The 21,224-nt window shown below is 42.2% G+C and overlaps 2 protein-coding genes across 2 annotated transcripts; one reads left to right on the top strand and one right to left on the bottom strand.

Annotated features, from left to right (window-relative positions):
- Positions 1 to 11: 11 nt before the first annotated feature.
- Positions 12 to 9,193, bottom strand: LOC137778893 (volume-regulated anion channel subunit LRRC8A). Its single transcript, XM_068566253.1, has 4 exons — positions 9,108 to 9,193; positions 8,321 to 8,414; positions 4,583 to 6,701; positions 12 to 4,443 (listed from the first exon to the last, which is right to left on the bottom strand). Exons 3-4 carry the CDS (start codon positions 6,692 to 6,694, stop codon positions 4,168 to 4,170), a joined length of 2,388 nt encoding a protein of 795 aa, XP_068422354.1. The 5' UTR covers positions 6,695 to 6,701; positions 8,321 to 8,414; positions 9,108 to 9,193; the 3' UTR covers positions 12 to 4,167.
- Positions 9,194 to 9,264: 71 nt separating this feature from the next.
- hscb (HscB mitochondrial iron-sulfur cluster cochaperone) lies at positions 9,265 to 15,083 on the top strand. Its single transcript, XM_068605411.1, has 6 exons — positions 9,265 to 9,803; positions 9,915 to 10,011; positions 13,369 to 13,458; positions 13,644 to 13,788; positions 14,790 to 14,837; positions 14,982 to 15,083. The coding sequence occupies exons 1-6, from the start codon at positions 9,271 to 9,273 to the stop codon at positions 15,074 to 15,076; spliced, it is 1,008 nt and encodes a 335-aa protein (XP_068461512.1). The 5' UTR covers positions 9,265 to 9,270; the 3' UTR covers positions 15,077 to 15,083.
- Positions 15,084 to 21,224: the final 6,141 nt, after the last annotated feature.

The raw sequence follows: 21,224 nt of genomic DNA, 5'->3' as shown, positions 1-21,224 counted from the left end.
AATTAGGTCAACCAAGTTTATTTTATCTCTAGTGAACAGATGTGCAGGAAAAGACAGGTTTAAAACAGAATACTGACTCTCACATAATTCATTTTAAAACAAACACACTGATGAATTTCTTATTAATGAAAACAATTTTACAAACCAACATTGGATGAAGCCAAAATTTTACTCAATTTATGATTGGATGTCATTTGGGAAACATTGAAAATAAGGATTTTGTACCCAAAAATGATTTTAAGAGAAAGAACAACGATGGGACGTCACATGCGAGTCTCATCGTGCCAACATACACACAGATGACACTCTCTCTCTCTCTCACACACACACACACACACACACACACACACACACACACACACACACACACACCATCTGTGCTAATCCCAATGAAGACAACAGTTATGAAACAATACAGTTTATATTGTACAGTCATTGAGGAAAACAAAGAATCAATGTTAAACCAAGTGGTTTCTTTAAAAACAGAAAACACATTTTCATTTTAAACCAGCAGTCGATGTTAAATACACCAAACTAGAAAATAATGTATAGAAATGCATATAAAACTGTAACTTTATAAAACAATTGTTTAAATTAATCCAAAAATTACAGGTGTAAAAAAAAAAAGAGAAAAGGCAATCAACTCAAACAAGAAGTGAGTACTAGCTGGTTTCCTGAGAAATTTAGTTATATTGTAGTAATACCAAGTGCTGTCAAAATAAAAAAAAAAAAGATACAAGTCATAATTATAAAAAAGAACAAAAAAGATTAATGATAACGAGGAGCTCAAAAGCTGATCTATGTCATACTACTTGCTGAAACACTTTACATGTAAGCTTGTCTGCTGCCAGTCTTATTTAGAATAGTTGATTGTCTTAATCTGTGGTGTATTGCTGAGCTGTTCTGGACGCCCTTTAAAACGCTCCACTTGGGACTTAAAAAAGGTAAATAATGTGTTTTCCTATGAAGCAGATGCCCCCCAAAAAAGAAAAACAACAAATACTTATTGAACACCTGCTATCTAATTTAATCTCACAGCTGGCAGCTTCCCATGCCGAGTGCATACAAAACATTTGTCTTATTCATGAAATCCTATTATTATTTGCATTTACCGAAATGTAACTTGTGGGACAGGTGCTGTAGTGCAAAAGCATCCTCTCAACGTCCAACGAATGCAACAAAAAGAATGCCAGTGCACATTGGAAAACTACCTCACAAATGACCTTTACCTAGTGGTAATAAAGGCAATATTGCACAATGTAGCATAGTTAAACATGTTACTGAAATAAAAAGATACATAGCTTAAAACTATTCATACGCTTTTCAACCTAGACACTGTACGGCTTTTTCTACCGTCTAAAGTTTTCTTTGCAGTTAGGTTTATGAAAACATAAACTGACGCCCTTGTTCTCTGGGTAAACACAAGAACCACCGTTATGAGCTGTGCTGTGTCAGAGCTGTGCATTGATTTAGAACTATCTACTTTTAGCACGGCGCTGCTTACGGCGGCAAAACACAAGTGCTGAACAGTCACTCTCAGGCAAGAAGTATTACACTTTCTCTACAAAGAAACACACATTTAGAACTACAGAAATACATTGACAATTAGAAGACATGACTGGAAAAATATGGAGGCCCATTTATGGAAAAAACTAAATTGGTGAAAATAAATATTTCCCACAATCAGGAAAAAATAAAATCAATAACACATGACCCCAATGCACAACTACTGAGAAACTAAGACTTTTTCACTTCTGTGTGCATGAACCCTTAACCTGCCTTCTATGAGGTGACAAATCCAATTTAGTGAAACTAAATTAAAATATTTTACTTTTGTAATTTTGACTTTGTGATGAAATGATAATCAAATAACAGCAGGAATGAATTTACTTAAGAGGCGAGTATATCTGGCCAAAAAGAAACCCTAATACTATAAACATCAAACATTTTCCAAAAATGTCACTTCAGTAATTAAACAAATAATTTGTCCCAACTTCAACATTTCTAGATCACTTTGACTTATTAAAGTGATCTAACAAGTGACTGGATAATTCAAATATTCATGCTAATGCCCTTCTGACTGTTCCACTGTATGTTAATTAATAAAGTCAGCACAGTCAATGTGACACAAAACAATGCCAATAATCACTGTTGAGATACCACATGTATCTTTTATTTGCACTAATTTATTACTGTGTCAAGTGTGCTTGTAAAGAGTCCACAGGAAGTTATGGATAAAACATTAGAAGCAAAACATAAAAACAAAAACAGCAAAACATTATCTCCCATTATCGATTGGGCATGGGTCGTCTGGTTCAGCTTTAAAGACAATTATCTGCATCCAAATGTGGTCAAGAAAACAATCGTTTGTTTTCACCTTATATTCCACAACAAAAGTGACAGAAAAGAGACACAATGCAGGAGGGAATTAAAATTAAGGCAACGAATCAGACCGCCTCTCAATCTCTCTTGTCAATGAGGAAAATTATTTTCAGGAATTACTATTTGTGAGTACATTACAGGTGGAATGTAGCTAGTCTTTTACGATGGCGTTTCAGAAATATTCAACCTTATTGCATTGTTCTTTCTCTATAAAAAATAACTTGGATTAAGTTCCAAATTGCTGTCATCTTAATGACTCCAATACAGCTATTAACTAGACTACAAAGAAAAGTGGCTGTGATCTCATGCACAATCGACACTGAACATTGCACCATATCTTGACTAATGCAGTTCAGCATGATTTAAACTAAAAAAATAAAAAAAAACACAAATGAACTGAGGCCAGGTGTTCTGAGGACTATCAGGGTCCACAGGTAGCAACTTAATGCTTTTGATGCTGACATGACTCATTTCATTCAAAACCTTTACAGCATCCCAATCCCCCAGAATTCAATCTGTTTTGTGCAATTCATTACATACATGACCAAGACACAGTTGTTCGCGCGATAGTGTGTACTGGCAGTAAGGGTTGGGTATCTGCTCGCTGAAAAGATGCTCCACTGACTCCATTGTTTGCGGGTAATATTTTGGGAATAGTCGTCCACTGGGTAGCATTCAGTACAATAATTGCTTTTTCAAGCACGCAGTTAGAAATACACATCCCCCAGAAAGAAGCCTTCCGCGCCTCCACTCCCTCGTCTAACACCACATGCTGTGCTGCTACCAAGACTCCGGCCGACCAACAACAACTCATCCGTCTCCACAGCACCACAAAGAGCCTCCGCCTTTGACAACATCCTCTCAAACAAGGATCTCATATTACATGGCCTTTCTTGGACATGACTCATCGTTTGTTATCCCCCGATTCATTAATATTTTTGTTATTTGTTTCAAACTAAGCACAAATTAAGGTATTTGAGGGTCTGAAAAACAATGGCCAGCACAGACCAGAATTTAGGTGAGGTCAGTTGTGGGTATTAGATTATAAAGCATGGACTACGACTTATCTGACTGAAATGTATAGGATTGCAAACTTAAATTGTTTGCTAGTGATCATCATCATTATTAGAAAACATATCAATATATTGACTTGTGATCTTATCAGATGACTTGTCAATTAGTGTGAGCGTGTGCATTATTTTTCCTCAAGAAAAGGACAAGAGTTACAGTCTCTAGCCTGTCATGATTTATGATTAGTTATGTTGCATGGTATGAGGAAGAGATCTTGATGATCAGCTTGCTATCCCATTTGTAAATCTAACAATGCTGGACAGATTATTTCAATAGATTATTTCCGTCTTGATGACAAGAAAGCGTGTTCAAGTTATTTTCCTGTCTTGAGCCAAGTTGGCTCACAGTTTTGCATTCTTACACCTTCTCTACCGCAACTGAGAAGCGTAGTATAAGAACAAATGCTGCTCATCACAATGGCACTGCTACATTATTGAAAAAGAAAAAGAAAAAAAAAGCATCATTACAAAGTTGTACTCGAAAGGCCTGAGGAGTTGTTTGCAAAAGAATGGACAGTCAACTGCACAGTTAAGAACGGAAAGAGCAACCAGAAACGATGAGTAATTTGGTTCTGCCCAACTGGCACTGGTTCTCGATACCCAACCTTACTGGCAGTACACTGCCTGCTTCGCCCTGTGGGAGAGTGTAGCATTCCTCCTGTGCCGGAGCCTCCTGTTGATCAGTATCTGTTTTCACTCAGGACCACAGATCTCTTCACACCTGTTCTTTGTCCGTTTTCCACAACTGTTCCTTGACCTCTGAGGGCAGGGTGTTGAAGAGGTCCTCCTCCACCACGAGACCGGTTCTCTTCAGCTGTCGGCACTCGCCCAGCTCCACCGGCAGACACTCCAGACGGTTTCCTCTCAGCTCTAGCTGCGTGAGCCCGGTCAGCTCTCCGAAGCGCGATGGCAGAGACTGCAGGCAATTGTTGCCCAAGTTCAAAGTGCGAAGCTTCTTGCACTGGAACAGCTCGTTGGGCAGGCTCTCGATCTGCATTTCAAGACGGGGAGGGTGTCATATGACGGGAGGGAAACAGAGCGGCGTTAGAATGTGAAACTTGAACATTAAATTGTTGCAAACATACCATAAAATGATTTTAAAGCCAGTGTACATTAAGCATACTACTCACCCTGTTGGCTGTAACTGCCAGGTACTGAAGATTCTGTAGGAAGCCAATGTCTGTAGGAATACAGGTCAGGTTGTTATGGCTCAGATCCAGGAAGCGCAGCTTGCGGCAATAAAACAACTGGCTGGGGATCTTCTCGATCTTGTTTCTGTTCAGGTACAGTTTCTCCAGGTTGGTCAGTGTGCCGATCTGGATGGGAATATAGGCTATCTGGTTGTACCAGAGCTTAAGGCAGACCAGCCGATGAAGGTGCTGGAAGCTGATGATCTCCTCGATGGTCTTCAGGTTGTTGTCCTTCAGATCGATCTCCTGCAAGTTGTGCAAGCTGAAGATTGAGTGCGGTATGCGTTCTAGATCACAGCGAATGAGCTCCAGCTCAGTCAGGTTCACCATCTTCTTCAGGCTGTTGAGCACCATCAGCTTGGTGCCTTCATTATTGACGGAAAGCTTCTGGAGGTGCATGCCCACATCGGTCACCACCTGAGGTAGCTTGGTGAGATTGCTCTTCAGGCGAAGAACTTTGAGCCTCTTGAGCTCCCGGAGCCCGTCGATGACAATGTAGCGGTTGTTCTCGGCACTGAGGTTCCCCGTGAGATGGAGCTCACTCAGATTCTTCAGGCTGTAGATCCACAAGGGAATCTCTTTGATGTCTGTGAACTTGATGTGCAGAGACTTCAAGTTCTCTCTCAAAAAAGCCAATGCGGGGGCTTCGATTTTGGCCGGCGTGTGGTAAAGCCACATCTCTCGCAGGTTGACCAGCTGGGCGATGATCGGCGGGATGGTGATATCGGGGATAAGCTCCAGTTTAAGAACCTCCAGCTCCACCAGGTCAAACACTGTGTCTGGAATGCCGCTCAGCATGAACAGGTGCAACTCCAACTTCTCCTGAGAGTTCTTGGTAATCCTCTGCCGGAGCTTGTCCAGTGTCCACTCATTGTTGAGGTTGAGCTGCCTCAGCTTATTTTCGCTCACTTCCGACAGGAACACGGCGAAGCGTTTGGAGTACAGAGGGTCATACTGATCGATCATGTGCATCATGAACGCAAAGTCATTCTTTACGTCGGGTATGTCGCTGTAGCTGCTCTCCTCCCGTATCGACTCGAAGGAGTACTTCTTCAACGAGCGCCGGAGCATCCAGCAAAGTGTGTACATGCAAATCAAACCATACACCACTACCAAGCTTATGTAGAAACAGGCTAAGATTTTAAAAAGTGTAGCCAGCGGGTGAGCACAGCGGTACACGCTGTAACCCGTCAGGCTCTCTATATCCACCGAACAGTCAACACTGAATTTGATATCATGCACGTAATACCCAGTATAGCAGATGATGAAAATAAACTTGATGACTTTGATAATAGTCTGACGAATGTACAGTCTGTAGACAATGTCTCCTTCTTCAACATGTATGCGGAACTTCTTGACCTTTTCAAACAGGGCTTTTGCCTGCTCGCCCTCCTTCTTGTCCAAAACCCCCGTTTCTGTTCTATCTACGATGCCCTGCTCGAAGCGGGTCTTTGTCCTTTGGAGCATCGGAACACTTGCTTCAACATCCTCACTGATAACGGACGCCTTGTGGTCCATTGAGCCGTTCATTTTCATTGGTTTTGGGTCGCTCTCTTCAACCACCGTCTCGGACAGCGCCCGAGTTGTCCATGGGGAGTCAAAGCATTTCAGCAGGATGGAAACAAAGTGCTCAAGTTTTGAACTAGTCCGTGGGAACTTAAACCAAAAGTTGCTACAAGCTAGGAAAATAAGGGTGTGAAGTAATACTAAGTAAGGAAAATACTTGGCAAACCAGTGCAATCTATTCTCATAGCACACAGCATCCACATAGTTGTACTGGTGGCGGTCCAGATCGTACTGGATCCCTTTGGGCTCCAAGAAAAACGATGCAGAGAGGGTGGCATTGAAGTCCTTCTTGCAGGTATTGTTGACCACCCATTTGCAGGGCAGGCAGATCATCTTGTCCTGAGTGACCTGCAGTGTTCCGCCAAACACAGAGATCATGAGCATGACAATGGAGATGTAGTCGGTGAAGACGTCCCACCATGGTTTCAGGATGCGGTACGCCGGCTGTGTGTCCACAAAGTACCGCAGCTCAGTGATGGGGATCATGGTTTATCTGTGGGGGGAAATTGAGATGAGGACACATTCATGACAGAGCACAGTGGTGTACAGAATTATACAGCTTTGCTAAACATCAAAATACTACAGATAAGGCTTTCTTCTAAACTTAAAAAGACAAATTCCAGCCTTCACCTAAACCACAAAACCAAGCCCCAAAATCAATAATATATTGCGAACAAAAAAAAGTAATTACTGGCTAATATCCTGTGTGCTGATTATTTTTTCCAACTTTTACAAAAGGTCCAATAGAAAACCTCCTGACTGCAGACATTACAAACGGACATGGGATGTGCACGGCAGAGGACAGAAGGGCTCTACTGCGCATGATTAAAACCACCAAAAACATAAAACAGAGCGTCAGTGATATTGGTGGGAAGAGGAGCCTATGAAGAGGCAAGTCCCTTACCGTAAGGGGATATTGAAAACAAAACCCAACCACAACCTGTTCACCCTGCTGCAGTCTGGAAAGAGATGCAACAGTAGTAGCTGCTGCACGGCCAGACTTCAAAACAGCTCATTTTCTTCTGGCTGTGAGACTCTTATCTCATCCTCCACCCTCAAGATACATTAGGTTGTTTTGTGTGTTTTTTTCCTATGTAGCAAGATGGGCCTAAAATCTACATTTCTCTGTTGTACAATGAAAAATTAAAATCTTGTAACGTATAGATGAACCACTAATAACTATAGGTCTGCAATGAAAATGTTTTATCTTTTAACACATTGTAATTCATGTTTAAAAAAAAAAGTATGACATTATAACATCACTTGAAAAAAAATAGCATGTACTGTAATAGAGGATTTGTTCTGTATTGCCCATCCCTAATTGGGAAGTATTTTATGAATCTATCACAGTACTCAACATCTACACCTAGCAAACAGGTAGCAAGACCGCTTTAAGTTATTATTGTTTCAAGTTGTTAATACAGACAAACTTCTCAAACACACTTGAAAATGGTTCTACTTACAAATCCGAAAGGTTAGGCACAACAACTCCATACATAAGCAGTGAAGAGCGATCCCACATCCACTCCTTTGCTGCTGCACATGAGAGCAGGATAAAGCTCTGCAAATCAACCTTTCAGCCTTGTGCGAGTGTGACCCACCCAGCTTGTAAGCTGGAGGAATCACTCTTCTAAAGATGATGTTCCGTTTTGGCTCGTTTAACCCAAACAACATGACCGCCAGAGGAGCCACCTAGCTCCCTTGCTCTCTATTCTTAGCCATTTCCGTTAATAAGACCCAGAGTATTGTCTGCGGGGGCCTTGAGAAGCACCTCCCTCGACCTTCAGGACAGGATCCTGTTTACCTTGCAGAAAACTGCTGTCTCCAACCAGTGTCTCTCTGGAATACTCCACCTTCACTTTTTGCACTCCCATCAACCCCAACACACTCACACCCACGGACACACGCACATACACAGGACTTGGCATTCACCAAAGCTTGTCCTTTGTTCGGAAGCTGTAAAAACGAGGATTGAAGACGCCAAGCCATATTTACACTGGCCCCAGATCAGAGAAACCCCTGCATACATGTACTCTTCAAGAGCTGCAGCCTGGTATGGAGGGCAGGCGGTGTTGCAGCACAACAAGCCCTCTCAGTAAACATAGTACTCACCGGTTTGGAGGTGTTATCTGGGTTCCAGCGTTTGATGAAGACCCCGGTGGACAAGCCACTCTGTGTGTAACCAAATCCCTTCATCGACCATCGCCTTTGTCATCGCCATGGGGGGTTGAATAGGAGACACAAACAAGACAGTGGGAGACGTTAATGAGGTTCAAGCTGTGTTCCCCACACACTTTAGAGAGACATTCTTTAACAACAACAAAAAGCGTACATGCGTATAACGTCAACAGATCCAAAATATGTTTAAACACCAACTATTGAAAATAAAAAAAGGTCTGTGGCTGTACGGGCTTTTGCTCGTCATAGCGATAATGTAATATATTGTGCCAGACACGCGTGTGTAGTCAGATAGGCAACACGTCAGGCTACCAACCGGCTGGTCACGTTAGCATGGGGCGTCTTTGTCATCCGGGCTCGGTCGGTTAGCTGAGCAAGCACTTCTCAACGCAAAAGTTAAAGCCGAGTGTTTTTATTTCCATAAATGCCATAACACTGTCGCAAAATATATCTTTGAGGAAGCGGCCCATTGTATCTTACAACAAGCTACTTATCCGCACCGGCCACAAAAAGTTAAAAACACATTAGCAAACTAAGCTAGGCTGCTGTTAGCTCGCGAGCTAACCCAGGGACACACTCCTCACCGGGCTCTCTCTCCCCCTCTCTCTCTCTCTGTCTCCCTCTGTGTCTTAGGAAGTTTACGTCCCCTCAAACGTTGTCGTTAACATCAAAGCGATAAATTGTCAGCGTATCTTAAAGATGCCATGCCGTTCAAACTTACTACGTGTGGTGTGCTGCGATCAAATCCAACGCTGCATTCATATAAATAGTTGCTAAAGAACTGCGCCGGCTGTTGCTACTTGCTAGTAGCTCCGCTAGCTAGCTAGCTGGTGTTTTGTTTTTTTCCCAGCACCCCTCAGAGACGGTTCCCCGGCTCCGCCGCCATGAGGGCGGTGTGGCGCTGTGGACGAGACGGAGAGGAAGAACGCACTTCCTCTCGTTTGGTTTTCTGTAAGAGAGATGTTTATGTTTTGACAGTGAGGAAAAAAAGGTCGAGTGTTTTTTTTATAGTCTACATTACAGCCCCGAGTAGTTTTTTTTTGTTTAACATGTTGCCATTGAGCACTTTGCGGATGCTGCGCTCATACCGGGCTTTACTGCACCACAGCTGGCTTACAGCGAACCGACAGTCTGTTTATAAAGCTGTTACATGTTGGGCACGTTGTACGTCCACCAGCTTCCCCATGAAGGACACCTGGCACGGCTGCATGGACCTCAAAGCACCGGCGAAAGAAAGAATACGTATTTACTCCACCAATGGAGCCAGCTCCAACAGGAGTTACTGTGCAGGTCAAGTCAAACTGAATTGCTGGAGTTGCAATCGGCCTCTTGATGCAACTCCTGCATTCTTCTGTACGTCATGCAAAGTGATCCAGCCCCCGGAAGAAGACGCGTCCTACTTTAAAATTATGGATTGGTAAGCATCATGTCGTGTTTATAATCTCCCCCACTCTCATCTGTCAGTTGCTATGTTATTCATCAAGTCAGTCTGTGAGCGAAACATGTCGGATGTGTTGCCTCTTTACAGTGACGTCACATTCACGCTGGACATACACAAGCTGCAGAAAAGATACTTGCATCTCCAACGGTCTCTGCATCCGGACAACTTCAGCCAGAAATCTGGGGTAGGCAGGGGGGGTGAACCGGAATATAGGTCCGTTTAGTAACATGGTTCATGAGTCAGCTAAAGCTGCCTTATCTTTTGGTGCAGTTGTGACAGGGGGGAATCGGGTTTGCCCTTTTGCCCCTATTAGGCCACATGACTGTACAATGTGTACTTTGGTCTGGAACAAGTTGATGATGAGCTGCTTATAAGATGTTGACAAATGTAGGTCATCGTGAGGCAGCTTTCCCTATATTTTGCTGCCAGGCATGCGAGTTCAAGGATTCAAAAATGAAACAACTCAGAAGATGAGCGCATTGCTTTAAGAAATAAAAGAGAAACATATAACAGAAATACCAGTTAGTCCACTATGAAAATGGTCCGAACTAAAAAATAATAATTTTAAATCGGAATTTTAAGAAAGAGAACAAGTAGAAGAATAGAAAAGTACTTTTGTCTACTTTTTGCGTGCAAAACGGTCATCAGTGAGCATTTTGGGGCTTAAAAAAAGATGCATTAGAACGTGTTTCATTCAGACAGGACACATTAAGACACATTGACATAAATAACAACACAGAAAAGAACCGGTCCATATAATATATTAGGAGCACCAAGTGCTTGATGAAGGGGACTGAATAAATATACAAACAAGCTTTGTGCTTAGGTAGCAAGCTGGCTTCAATAAGTGGATGTCCTTACTGATTAAGATATTTTATGGCAACAGGGAACAACACAATTTTCTTACAATGTTTTTCTTTGCACAGGGGACTCTGTTGGCCTGAGGGCAGGGATTTATCCAGCATCACTTTTTAATTAAAAAAACAATCCATTTTGTGTCACTGCATCCGAATGAAAGTCAGCTAGCTATCAGTGACACAACACATATGCCTCAACCTGATGGTGTGTCATTTTTATTTATTTATAGATTAAGCACAATTAGATATAGAAAGACATCTCTCTTTGTAAATTACAAAATGAAAGGATGACCTCTATTTCAATTTCAATTAAGAAAGTATGATCTAAGTTATAATTAGTTGTAAAAACACATAAAAGTCAGAGGATTTAAGGCAAACTATCTTTTCAAAACAAATTGAATGCTACGTTTTAAGAGTTTAAGAATCTTTACAAATAAAGTAAATGATGAATAAGAGAAAGTTAATCAAAAGAAGTCAATTGTCTGATATGTGAACACCTCCCTATTCATATATTTAATAACTCCTGCTTGAGTCGACCTGTGGTGTTAATTGTTGAATTCCTTTTAACGGTTTTTATTCATTTGGTGGAGGAAAAAAATCAACCCCAAAATAACTACTTGAATGTGATTTATTATCTCTTAGAAGTTATTGTGTATATGGGAAATGGTCAAATATTTTGTGGCAGAAATAAGAACTTTTTTGTTGCTAAATAAAACATAGAGTTGGCAGCATGCAGCTAACACCGCTGAGAGCGCTAACAGTGTTTGCCTACTAGGCAATCGAGTGTGGGCCCGATGCTCTTGCATTGAAGCTGTTGGTCAGGACGGTGCCAGCTGAGATTACGACAGAGACGTTACATAGAAAATGCTTGTTTGCTGCTATATTGAGGCTCTGAATATTGTATTGGACCTTTTCATTTAGAGACGTATCATTTCATTTTAAAAAAGGCCAGAAAAAAAGAAGAAAGCCCATTATATAAGGTGACATTCAAATCGCTTGTTTCATATGGTCAACGGTCCAAAACACAAACATATCAAATTTACTGTCATGACAAAGACAAATAGCACACATAAATATTTTTTAGAAGGCAGTTGTCAGCTGAACTGTAATTTTAAAAAGAGCCACTCCACTGATTTGCACTTCAGAGATCAGTTACAAGTACTGTTCTCTTAACGTCTTAAACTTGTCAAGTGGAATGAAGTTACCACGACTGTGCCACAATGATGTCATCAGGGTTATCTCATCTTAGGCTATGGAACTACATATCTATAGCAGAAAGCCTGTGTTACAAACCAGGGAGTGTCGTTTGAAGACATGGCTGTTCAAGTTGCATCATGGGAAATATAGGGTGCAGTGTTCTGAACGCTTGACCAATACTAGGGACTAAAAGTAAGGGTATCTCAGTAAGTAATTATGGTGAACAACAACAACAGGCACAAAGCAAACTCGGTGTGATGCTTTACCCTGACAGACACTAAAGGGAAAAGACGGGAAAGAGGTCTAATTCTGGTGGATGGAGCAATCACTCATTGCTGTTTAGCAAACAAATTAAATCCTCTCCCTCTTCACTCTTGATTTGTCACTTCTTGCAAGCAGACAGGTGTATCTTCTCTCACATCAGGATATTGAGAGGAAAAAAAGTTTGCCGCGCTAACTAGGTAAATTACATGAAACCCAAAGTACAGTCTGGCTGTCGAGAAAAAGTAGTCCTATATTTTACATAAAAACCATGATTAGTGCAGCGATGAATGCATTCCATAGAAAGAAATTTGATTAAAATGCGTCCGAGCAGTTTAAAGGTATTTTATAAAGTAGTCAACAGCTGACTCGTTACACCCTCGTGGATCATTAAAAAAAAAATTGCCAGGCAGTTTGCAAGAATAAGCACTATGCGTTCTAAGGAGGGGAGGAGGGGTGATGCATCGCACGTAATTTATTTGGTACGCCCGGGTGCAAAAGCACAATGCAGAATTTTGTCGTGATGCGATATGAAAGCCTCGCTCATATCCAACAGCATGCAAGAGAGGAGAGGAAGCCTAAATGGTTTCCTCACAAACGACCTGTCCAATATTGTCCTGACTCTTGTTTTATTTATCAGCACCTCTAGCCATTCTTTCTTAATTAGACATCTTCCCGCCTCGGGGGTCTTCATCATATATAGAAATCTCATTACTTATACAAGGCTACAAGGCAGCCACCTCCTGCACTGGTTGTTATTAGAGAAACGGCTCCACGCGACAGGCCCATGGGCCGGAGCTTTAAAATTATTGATTTTCACAAGAGCTGACAGACCTGATGGCTGCAAACTGCACTGAGATCTGCCGACTGTTTCCAAGATATCACCCCCGCCCCATCCACCCCTGCCTGGTTTCCGCGCGTCTGTCGTGTCAAACTTCCACCTGGATCCCTTGAAGGGTCCCAAACTGCTCGACTACAAAAAGAGGAGCTATATGTCATACATCGTATCGTCTGTATCGCAGAGGAGTTGCCGTTTGAAAATCTGACAGGGGTATAGATTGGGATGACAAGGTGTAAAGTAGCTCGGGTGTAATTCTATCCAGATGCAAAGCATGTTGGTTAAAATTCACAATAACACTCGCTTCCTTCCCTTTTTCTTTTTTTTAAATGAATGAATATGGACTGAACATCATTAGAAGCAAACATAACAGATCCCTCTTTTGCAGAAAGAACAGCAGTATTCAGAAAGCCACTCGGCTCTCGTGAACAAAGCGTATCGCACTCTGCTTAAGCCTTTGAGTCGTGGCCTTTATATGGTGAGTTTGAAATCTCTTGACTTTGCTTCTAATGAATAGTTTATTTTCATAACTGCAAGCTCTTGTCTGTCTCATGGCTTGTTCCCCAGAGCCATCTCCACCATCTGTCAGTCAAAAGTAGTAACATGCATTTAAAAAAAAAGAAGGTGCAGTTGAGTTTGGTGAACTCCCGTCCTATATTTCAGCTGGAGCTGGAGGGGGTGCGTACTGAAGAGGGCACCAACTCTGCGGCCGACTCTGGGTTCCTAATGGAGCTGATGGAGATCAACGAGGCCCTCGATGAAGCTCGGACCCCAGAGGACGCCAATAAGATCAGCCAAGACACAAAAGGTGAATAAATATGCCCGTTCGATTTGTCGAGTGAAAGTCCAGTGGATCTATTTGAGACAAGTGTTGGTCATGAATTAGAACAGTTGGAGGAGAACATATATACACCTGGATCATTGTCGCTGACTCTAGATACCAGATATTCAATATTCCAGACTCGTTTTACCTCCAAAGTCACTGCACAGACGCAATAGATTGGGAAAAATGTACCGCCGGGTGGAGCGAATGATGCGTTTGATGCGCGAGTTGAAATTTTTTTGACTCTGTCAAAAAATTTGACATCTGTAATTGCCATGCTAACAGGGATTGTGGTTTAGCGCGACAGCGAGCACTCCTGGAACGGTTGATGACATTGCTGAATATCGCATTAACGATATTGCTTGTGATAAAAACACATATTAAGGTGTACTGAGTTCTACCTTTCTGCTGCTGTCGGTCTGCTGATAAATACAACAAATTGAAAGGAAATTATTAAATGATTTATTATTAAAATTGGTGTTTTTTTTGCCATTTTCTGATGATACTCTCTTCCAACTAACTATAGAAACCCTTGAGTGCAATATCGCAGGCTTTCGCAATGTGTTTATTGAATAAGCTGATATATATATATTGTGTGCAGCGTTAATGCATGCGGAGAAATATGATTCTCGGCCAGCAAAGGCGGACTCCGCCACTCAAGATGCAAACCACCAAATAGAAAAGATAATTCAAGAACCACTGAATGGTTAAGTCATTAAAAAAAAATGCAGTTAATATGCAATGCACAAAAAAATAAAATAAAAAGTCAGATTAATGAATGATGCATACATGACATGATTTGTGTCCCATTTTGTAAACTAAAATAATTCATTGTGTGGATGTTTCTTTCATGTGTTTTGTGTAACTTCAAATCAAGCAGCTACTCTCAGAGGCGAGTGTGCTTTGGAGCTTCTATAAAAAGCCCTGTATGTGCCATGTCTTGTTAACGCGTGCAGAACTGAAGCTCGTCTCCTCCTCACTTGCAGAGAAACTGGCAGTCTTGACGGAGGCGATAGACGCTGCCCTTCTTGAAGGTATTATATACAGACATTTTGTAGTTGCTCCCACTCATTCCTTTGTTTGTTTTGAAATCTCTGCCGAAGCTTTGCTTTAAGTCAACTGAGTGAGTCAGAGATTGAACTACCTTGTGCACTCTTTTCTTTTCTTTTTTTAATCAGGAGAGCTTCAAGCCGCCAAAGCCCTGCTTGCCCAAATGAAATACTACGCAAACATTGAAGAGAAAGTGAAGGAAAAACTTTCTGAATTCATGTAATCCCCCCCCCCCCTCCCCCCCATATAGTGTCACATTATTTAATATTTTTAGTTAGTAAAAAAAAAAAGTTTTGTACAGAAGCACACAAATTATTGGACATTTATCTTGGGAGTATGTACATATATTGTTAAAGTTGAATAATAAAATGTATTGTAATGCATCATTCACAACTGAATTAATTGTGATTTGTGCTTAATCTTTCATTTTCTTTATTAAAAACTGGACAGATACGGTGTAATTAAATGCATTCAGTATCTCGTTTTGAAACCCACCAATTTCACGAGCCTAATCATATCCACTTGTACCTAATGCATCATTAAATATGACAGAGATCTATAATTGGCGCTGATTAAATGTGCTGCTCAGTGTTTATATGATTATCCTGCCTATCAGTCCAGCGTGCAGATGCAGTTCCTCAGGGTGCCTTTAGGTGGAGACATAACACCTTGACAATCATAATGCAGAGGTGCAGTACATGTTATACAAACTGGATATGAGACCAGAAGGAAGTCCTTTATTGGCGCAGACAACCTATTGAATTATTCATGGTGGCTTTCGCATTAATGCTATGATCATGACAGACCCCACTGAATGGCGATGACTTGACGAGCCAAAGATCTGTGATCTGTGGAAAGTTCTAGCTCATAAATTGATGTACATTGACCCTGCACGCCTATGCCTGCAGCACACGGACAGGTGCACCAGAATGTAAATGAATCCACCTTCTCCCTCATTTCGCTTGTTTTGATTTCAACGCCACGGATTCATAATCTGTAATTGCTTTGCAAATTGGGAGCTCCAGTCACAACGAGGCTTTTGATCCGAGAAACTGATCCAGGTGCAATCACACTGAAAATAGTGGGGTCGTCCCTTAATCTGATGGCACAGAGTGAAGCATCAGATCACATTTCGCATGAAAAATGGTATTTGAGACACGCTAGCGTGACAACCTAAACCATTTTAAAAAAAAATGTATTAGTGGCTTTACACTGACGGAGGTTTTCTGTGCCACACACCCCCACTGGAACATCCCACTGTAACACGTCCTGACTGGTTGTTTATTAAGTCCGGAACAACAATGTCATTTGTCGGAGGCGGTTTCTTTCTTTTTTTAACCATGCAGAGTCAGTTTCCTTAATACACATGGATGGACATTGAATTAAACAGGACCCACCGCGAGGACACAACAGGCCTATTTATTATTCATGTCGTAATCGGAAAGGCATCCACGGCACCTTTTGAATTTAATGAGAAAATGGGATCGACCAACACTGAGGCCACGGCTGTCTCCCAGAACTCTTTCAAATGGAGTTTGAAAGAAGCGAAAGGGGGGTGGGGGAGGGTGGGGACAACAACCCCACTACAGCTGGGCTGTGAAATTGAATTGGACGGCAAGATGAACTAGCTACATGTAATCACCATGCGCTGGTCATGGTGCACTGGGTCGAGTCAAACATTCTGCAAAGGCCGGCATGACCCAGTTAATGGAATTCCTCTGATTGCACCAATTTGACATTTTGGGAAATTACATATTAAATATTTTAATAGATGAAAACGTGTGTGGCAATCTTACATCTGTCCAAATTAATATCAAACTGCTGCTGCTGGTTATATCTTAGCATTTAAATTAGCTCACCAGCATCTTACATCTCATTGGTTTAATCCGTGTAAAAGTGCAAATACAACGATTTGCACTTATCTGGGAGGGTTTTGTGCTGTAACGTTTTCTTAGCTATTGCACTGTGACTGATTACCTTTGGACAGACACAAGCTAGCCGTGTCCCCTTGTTTTCAGTCGTAATGCTATGCTAAGCTAACCAGCAGTAGCTCAGTATTCAAGCACAGAGGAGATTGGTATCAATGTTCTTGTATAACCTTCAGTTTCCCAAAATATCAAACGGTTCCTTTAACACTGTGAAAGTAATAATGAGTCTGTCTACATGCATTAATACCAAAATATGTCCTCTCATCAATTTGGAATGATATAATAAGTGAGGCTAATTTGGCTTTCCAGTTTTCATACCGCCATAGAACCGTTGTATTCGGGACGTCCTTTTCCTAATGGAGTCTCATTTCATGACTGCATGTCGCCACGTGTGCCGTCTGTGAAAAATGATCCCGGCCACAATTGCTGTAACTTGGAAAATCACTGGAGACCAATTTCACCTGCATGGATTATGGCGCCTAAATATAAGCCTCCGACAACGTGCACATCGTCGCAGTGCACGTCCTAATTGCAGTATTAATCATCTCAGTATGGCCTTAACGTAAATATCATAATAAGATTAATGTGTTCTCGTGACCCGTGTCTTAATCATAATGTTCTCTTAATCGCATTAAGACTGAAATGTTGGTGGGCCACTGTAACTCAATTGCAGTACTCCTGACAGAAACCTAATGGGAAAAATACCTCATTACAGACCGTTTGGACTTACGATGATGAAGTGCAAACACGACTGAACTGTAGGGGAACCTTCAACTATGGATGAGAACAGGAGCTAACGAAAGGCCTGATTGACACGAGTCGAAAGCCGCGAGGGATGACTCACTGAGCTCTTTCTCCGTCTTCATGATCCTCACCCCGTGACGCGGCTGTCATGTGACTCAGCCGCTGAGTGTCGCCCCATCGACTCACAGATACCTCGAGCCTGCTGTGTGTGTGTGCTTGTGTCTCACCGGGTAGTAATGCCATTATAATCTTCCACTATTAGGCTCCCTTCCCGCCCTTTAATCTGTGTTGTTTTGTTTGTTGGCCCCATCTCTCCAGCAAGCTGTGTCTCTGCCTCCTGACAAAGCTGCTGAACCTACAGCCTACTTTGAAACGTGTAACTGCACACAAAATATGCTCCCAGGATTTCCTTTTGAGTGTGCACATTTTTTTTGTGATTTTTTTTTTTTTTTTAGTCTGAACCAACTCGTTGGAACTTTCTGACACTGATTTGTGTCGACAGACGGATGTGACAGTACTCGCAAAGATCAAGAGCAATGTAGCAATCTGCAATTTACACTGTCTGCTATCGGTGGCAGCAACACAACACCCGGCATGTCTTCCAATGTCACATTATACTGTGAACAAACTGGAAAGTAGAAGCTAAAATCCTAAAATAAAAAAAAAAATTAAAATCCCATTTTCCGCGCTTCAAACATGCAGGTGAGTATTAATTTTCTCTGAATATTCTCTCCGTCTTATCTCCAACGTAGTGTGGGATCAGTTCATTGAAAGTGTAGATGTGATATCTCACCCACTCCAGATTTGTTTTGTTTTATCCTAATTGAATGTAATTATGAGTCAAATCAGAACACGCTTTGACAATAACCGCCTTACTTCCCGGCTGCATGTTTGTGGGGAGAATTCCCCGAGGTGATCCTCGCTGCAGCAGGCGAGGCTCTCCTCTCAGCTTTTGATATAGGCTATGCGGGGAGATTTCTGGAGGAATCTCTGCTCTCTGCAGCAGTATGAGGCAAAAGGCCGGCTCATTTAAAACGCGCCACGTTTGTGTGTTTGTGCACAAGTGTGTCGTATGTGTTTGCACACACCAGAATTCGAGAGACGGACGCAGTTGTCACGTAATCACCGTATCAATCGTCTTTTCCTGAAGCTCTTGTCACACGCGTAGCTCCAAATTATGGTGAATTTGATCTGGTACGCTGCTGTAATCCAACACATTTTCTGTTGTGCAGCAATCATGTCTAGTAGCCCGCGTCATGTTGCCGTGTATTACAGAAGGTTGCAGGTTTTTATGTCATCTCTTTTCATAGCTCAGAACAGTCAAATTCGTGCAGAAGCATGCATATACTGGAGGTTTCCTCTTGCAAGCATTTATTAAATCCAAGGTCCACAGATTATGGTTGAGCAAAGAGCGACATTGCTTGTATGTTTTTCTGTGGCATACATTCCTCATAATTGGGTCGCTGATGTGACTCAAACTGTCTCCCCTGAACTTGTAAGGATGGCAAAGTGTTCAAACAGATTTTGTATTCCAGTGCTTGTTCAGACATATTTTACAGCTGCAGTTCTTTCACCAAGAGGTGTGGCGATATGCAAAGATAGCAGACCCGATGAATGCAAATGAATATGTTCTTTTGCATCTAAAACGTGAAATAGCCCTTAAAAGCATAATGTCATACATCTAAATTGTTTACAACAAGTTCTGGGGAGCTTAATCCCCACAGAAAAAGTTCAGTTTAAATTAAACATCTCTGAAGCAGCAGGTTACGGGTGGATCTCTGAGTTAAGAGAGGTTTTTTGGGGCGCTCGGCTGTCCCCTTGAAACACCAGGAGAGATTGCTTCAAAAGGCTCCTTTGTGGTTCTTGAGTTTGGAAAGCCTTTGAAGGGGGAAAACCAGTGGTTTTAAACAAGGTGTATGCGTGTGGAAGCAGATCAGTCATTCACTTTCAGCTCAGTTACGTGCAAACCACTTGCCTCTGGTGAGATGGCGCTCCTCACCTTATCTCCTCCTCTGTGCTGATGATACTCCCCGCTGCCATCTCATTGTCCACGGTTCAGATCTGGCCTTGTTTCACATCTCATCTGAATATCTTGCACAGCATCGAATCCCAGTCTGACATTGTGGCTCTCAGAAACTTGAAGCACTCCGACCTTTCATTATACTCCCAAATGAAGGCGAACACCAGAGCCATCGGGTTAATGTTGGCGGAGTCCCAAATGACGTCAGTTAAATCATTGTATGTTGTAATGGCTATGCAGGTGTTTGGGGAATAACCTACAACAATGATTGGCAGTAGAATTGGCCGCAATGCCAGATACCAATTGGCGGGATCAACAGCCTTCGCCACCACCAAGCGCAAACTGTGATTCAGACGGAAGAAACAGAGAGCCTTTCGTCACGTTGTCCCCGACATCGTGGAATATTTCGTGGTCGTCCCGATGCTTTTCTATGTGCAATGTCACTGACACTTAGCGCTTGCTTTGACTGAAAGTGCCATCAGTGAAAGACGCTTCATATTTCTAGAGCTAAAAGGAATCAGTTGACCATTCTCCTCCCCTTACTTTAAGCAAACTGTCCATTTACTTTACGAAACTCGTGTGGAAAGCAGAACTTGGAATGATTTGGCATCGGATACAAAATGTCCTCCCCTACCTGGATGAACGTAGCAGGCGATAATGTGTTTTCCATGAGTGGTAGCGGCTCGTGGCATCGCAGAACCCTCCTGCCGGCACATCTTTGTGAAATTCAATCGAAGCGCAAAACAATGGTTACAAACGGACCAACGTCTTCGGGATTGTCAGCTGTGTTGGCGACGCTCAGCAAACTCACCACCAGACGAGAATGCTAATGTGCAATCTTGAAGTAAAGAGATATCGCGCCGTGCCTCGGCTCCGCTGCAGGTGGGCCAGACAGGATTCATTTCTGAAGGAAGACCGGACGAGATGATTGCATTGTGGCGCGAGGACAAACCAATTCGGAGCTCTCACAACTAAATTCTATCATTGAGATTTATTACGACGCAGGAATTCAGCCAGATCCCTGCACCTGTGGCAGTATTTTACTCCGCATGGCCTGTGAGCCTCTCCATATCCGTCTGCTTCTTTCATTAAGTTATAAGGCCTTGCTTTTCAGGCAAAAGAAGAAAACAAAAAGAAGCATTCCCCTTCTCGCTTGTGCTGCCGATATCTCACATAATGATGATTCGTTACTCTATGCATCCTACCAAGTTCAACAACAAGCTAACCTTTTTCTACTGCAGCTGTTTCTATGACAACGCGAGCCCCTGCTGCAACTTTAAAGCGCGATAAACACAAGAGACGGAAAAAAAAGGGATTTGATTCATCTTGCTTCTCGCCACGGGATGATATCAAGACTGATAGGGAGTGTTTAGGCTAACAGGCAAAGATCAAAAAGGTGATAATAGTTTAACACCACTCACAAACAAGTCACAGTTGAATATTTCTTTGTTGGAATTAAGACTGGATTTCCTAAACTAGCATATTGTACTGAGTTTGTATTACGACGAGGCCCTTTTGCTGGGAGGGAACATTTGATCCGGTGCTAATAACAGTTGCAGACCTGCCTTTCCATATTATAAAAACATGGCTGCATCATTGCCGGCAGCAGCTATTGGCTCCGAGTGTGTTTATATGAAGCTCCGGTTGCGAGGAAGCTAACCGTGGGCTTTTTTCTGACT

This window comes from Clinocottus analis, unplaced genomic scaffold (assembly GCF_023055335.1).
Source record: "Clinocottus analis isolate CAN_PGR_092001 unplaced genomic scaffold, fCliAna1.0.p SCAF_7, whole genome shotgun sequence".
Classification (NCBI taxonomy): domain Eukaryota; kingdom Metazoa; phylum Chordata; class Actinopteri; order Perciformes; family Cottidae; genus Clinocottus; species Clinocottus analis.
The sequence above is the reverse complement of the archived record's forward strand: the minus strand, read 5'-3'. Positions and strand labels throughout refer to the sequence as shown.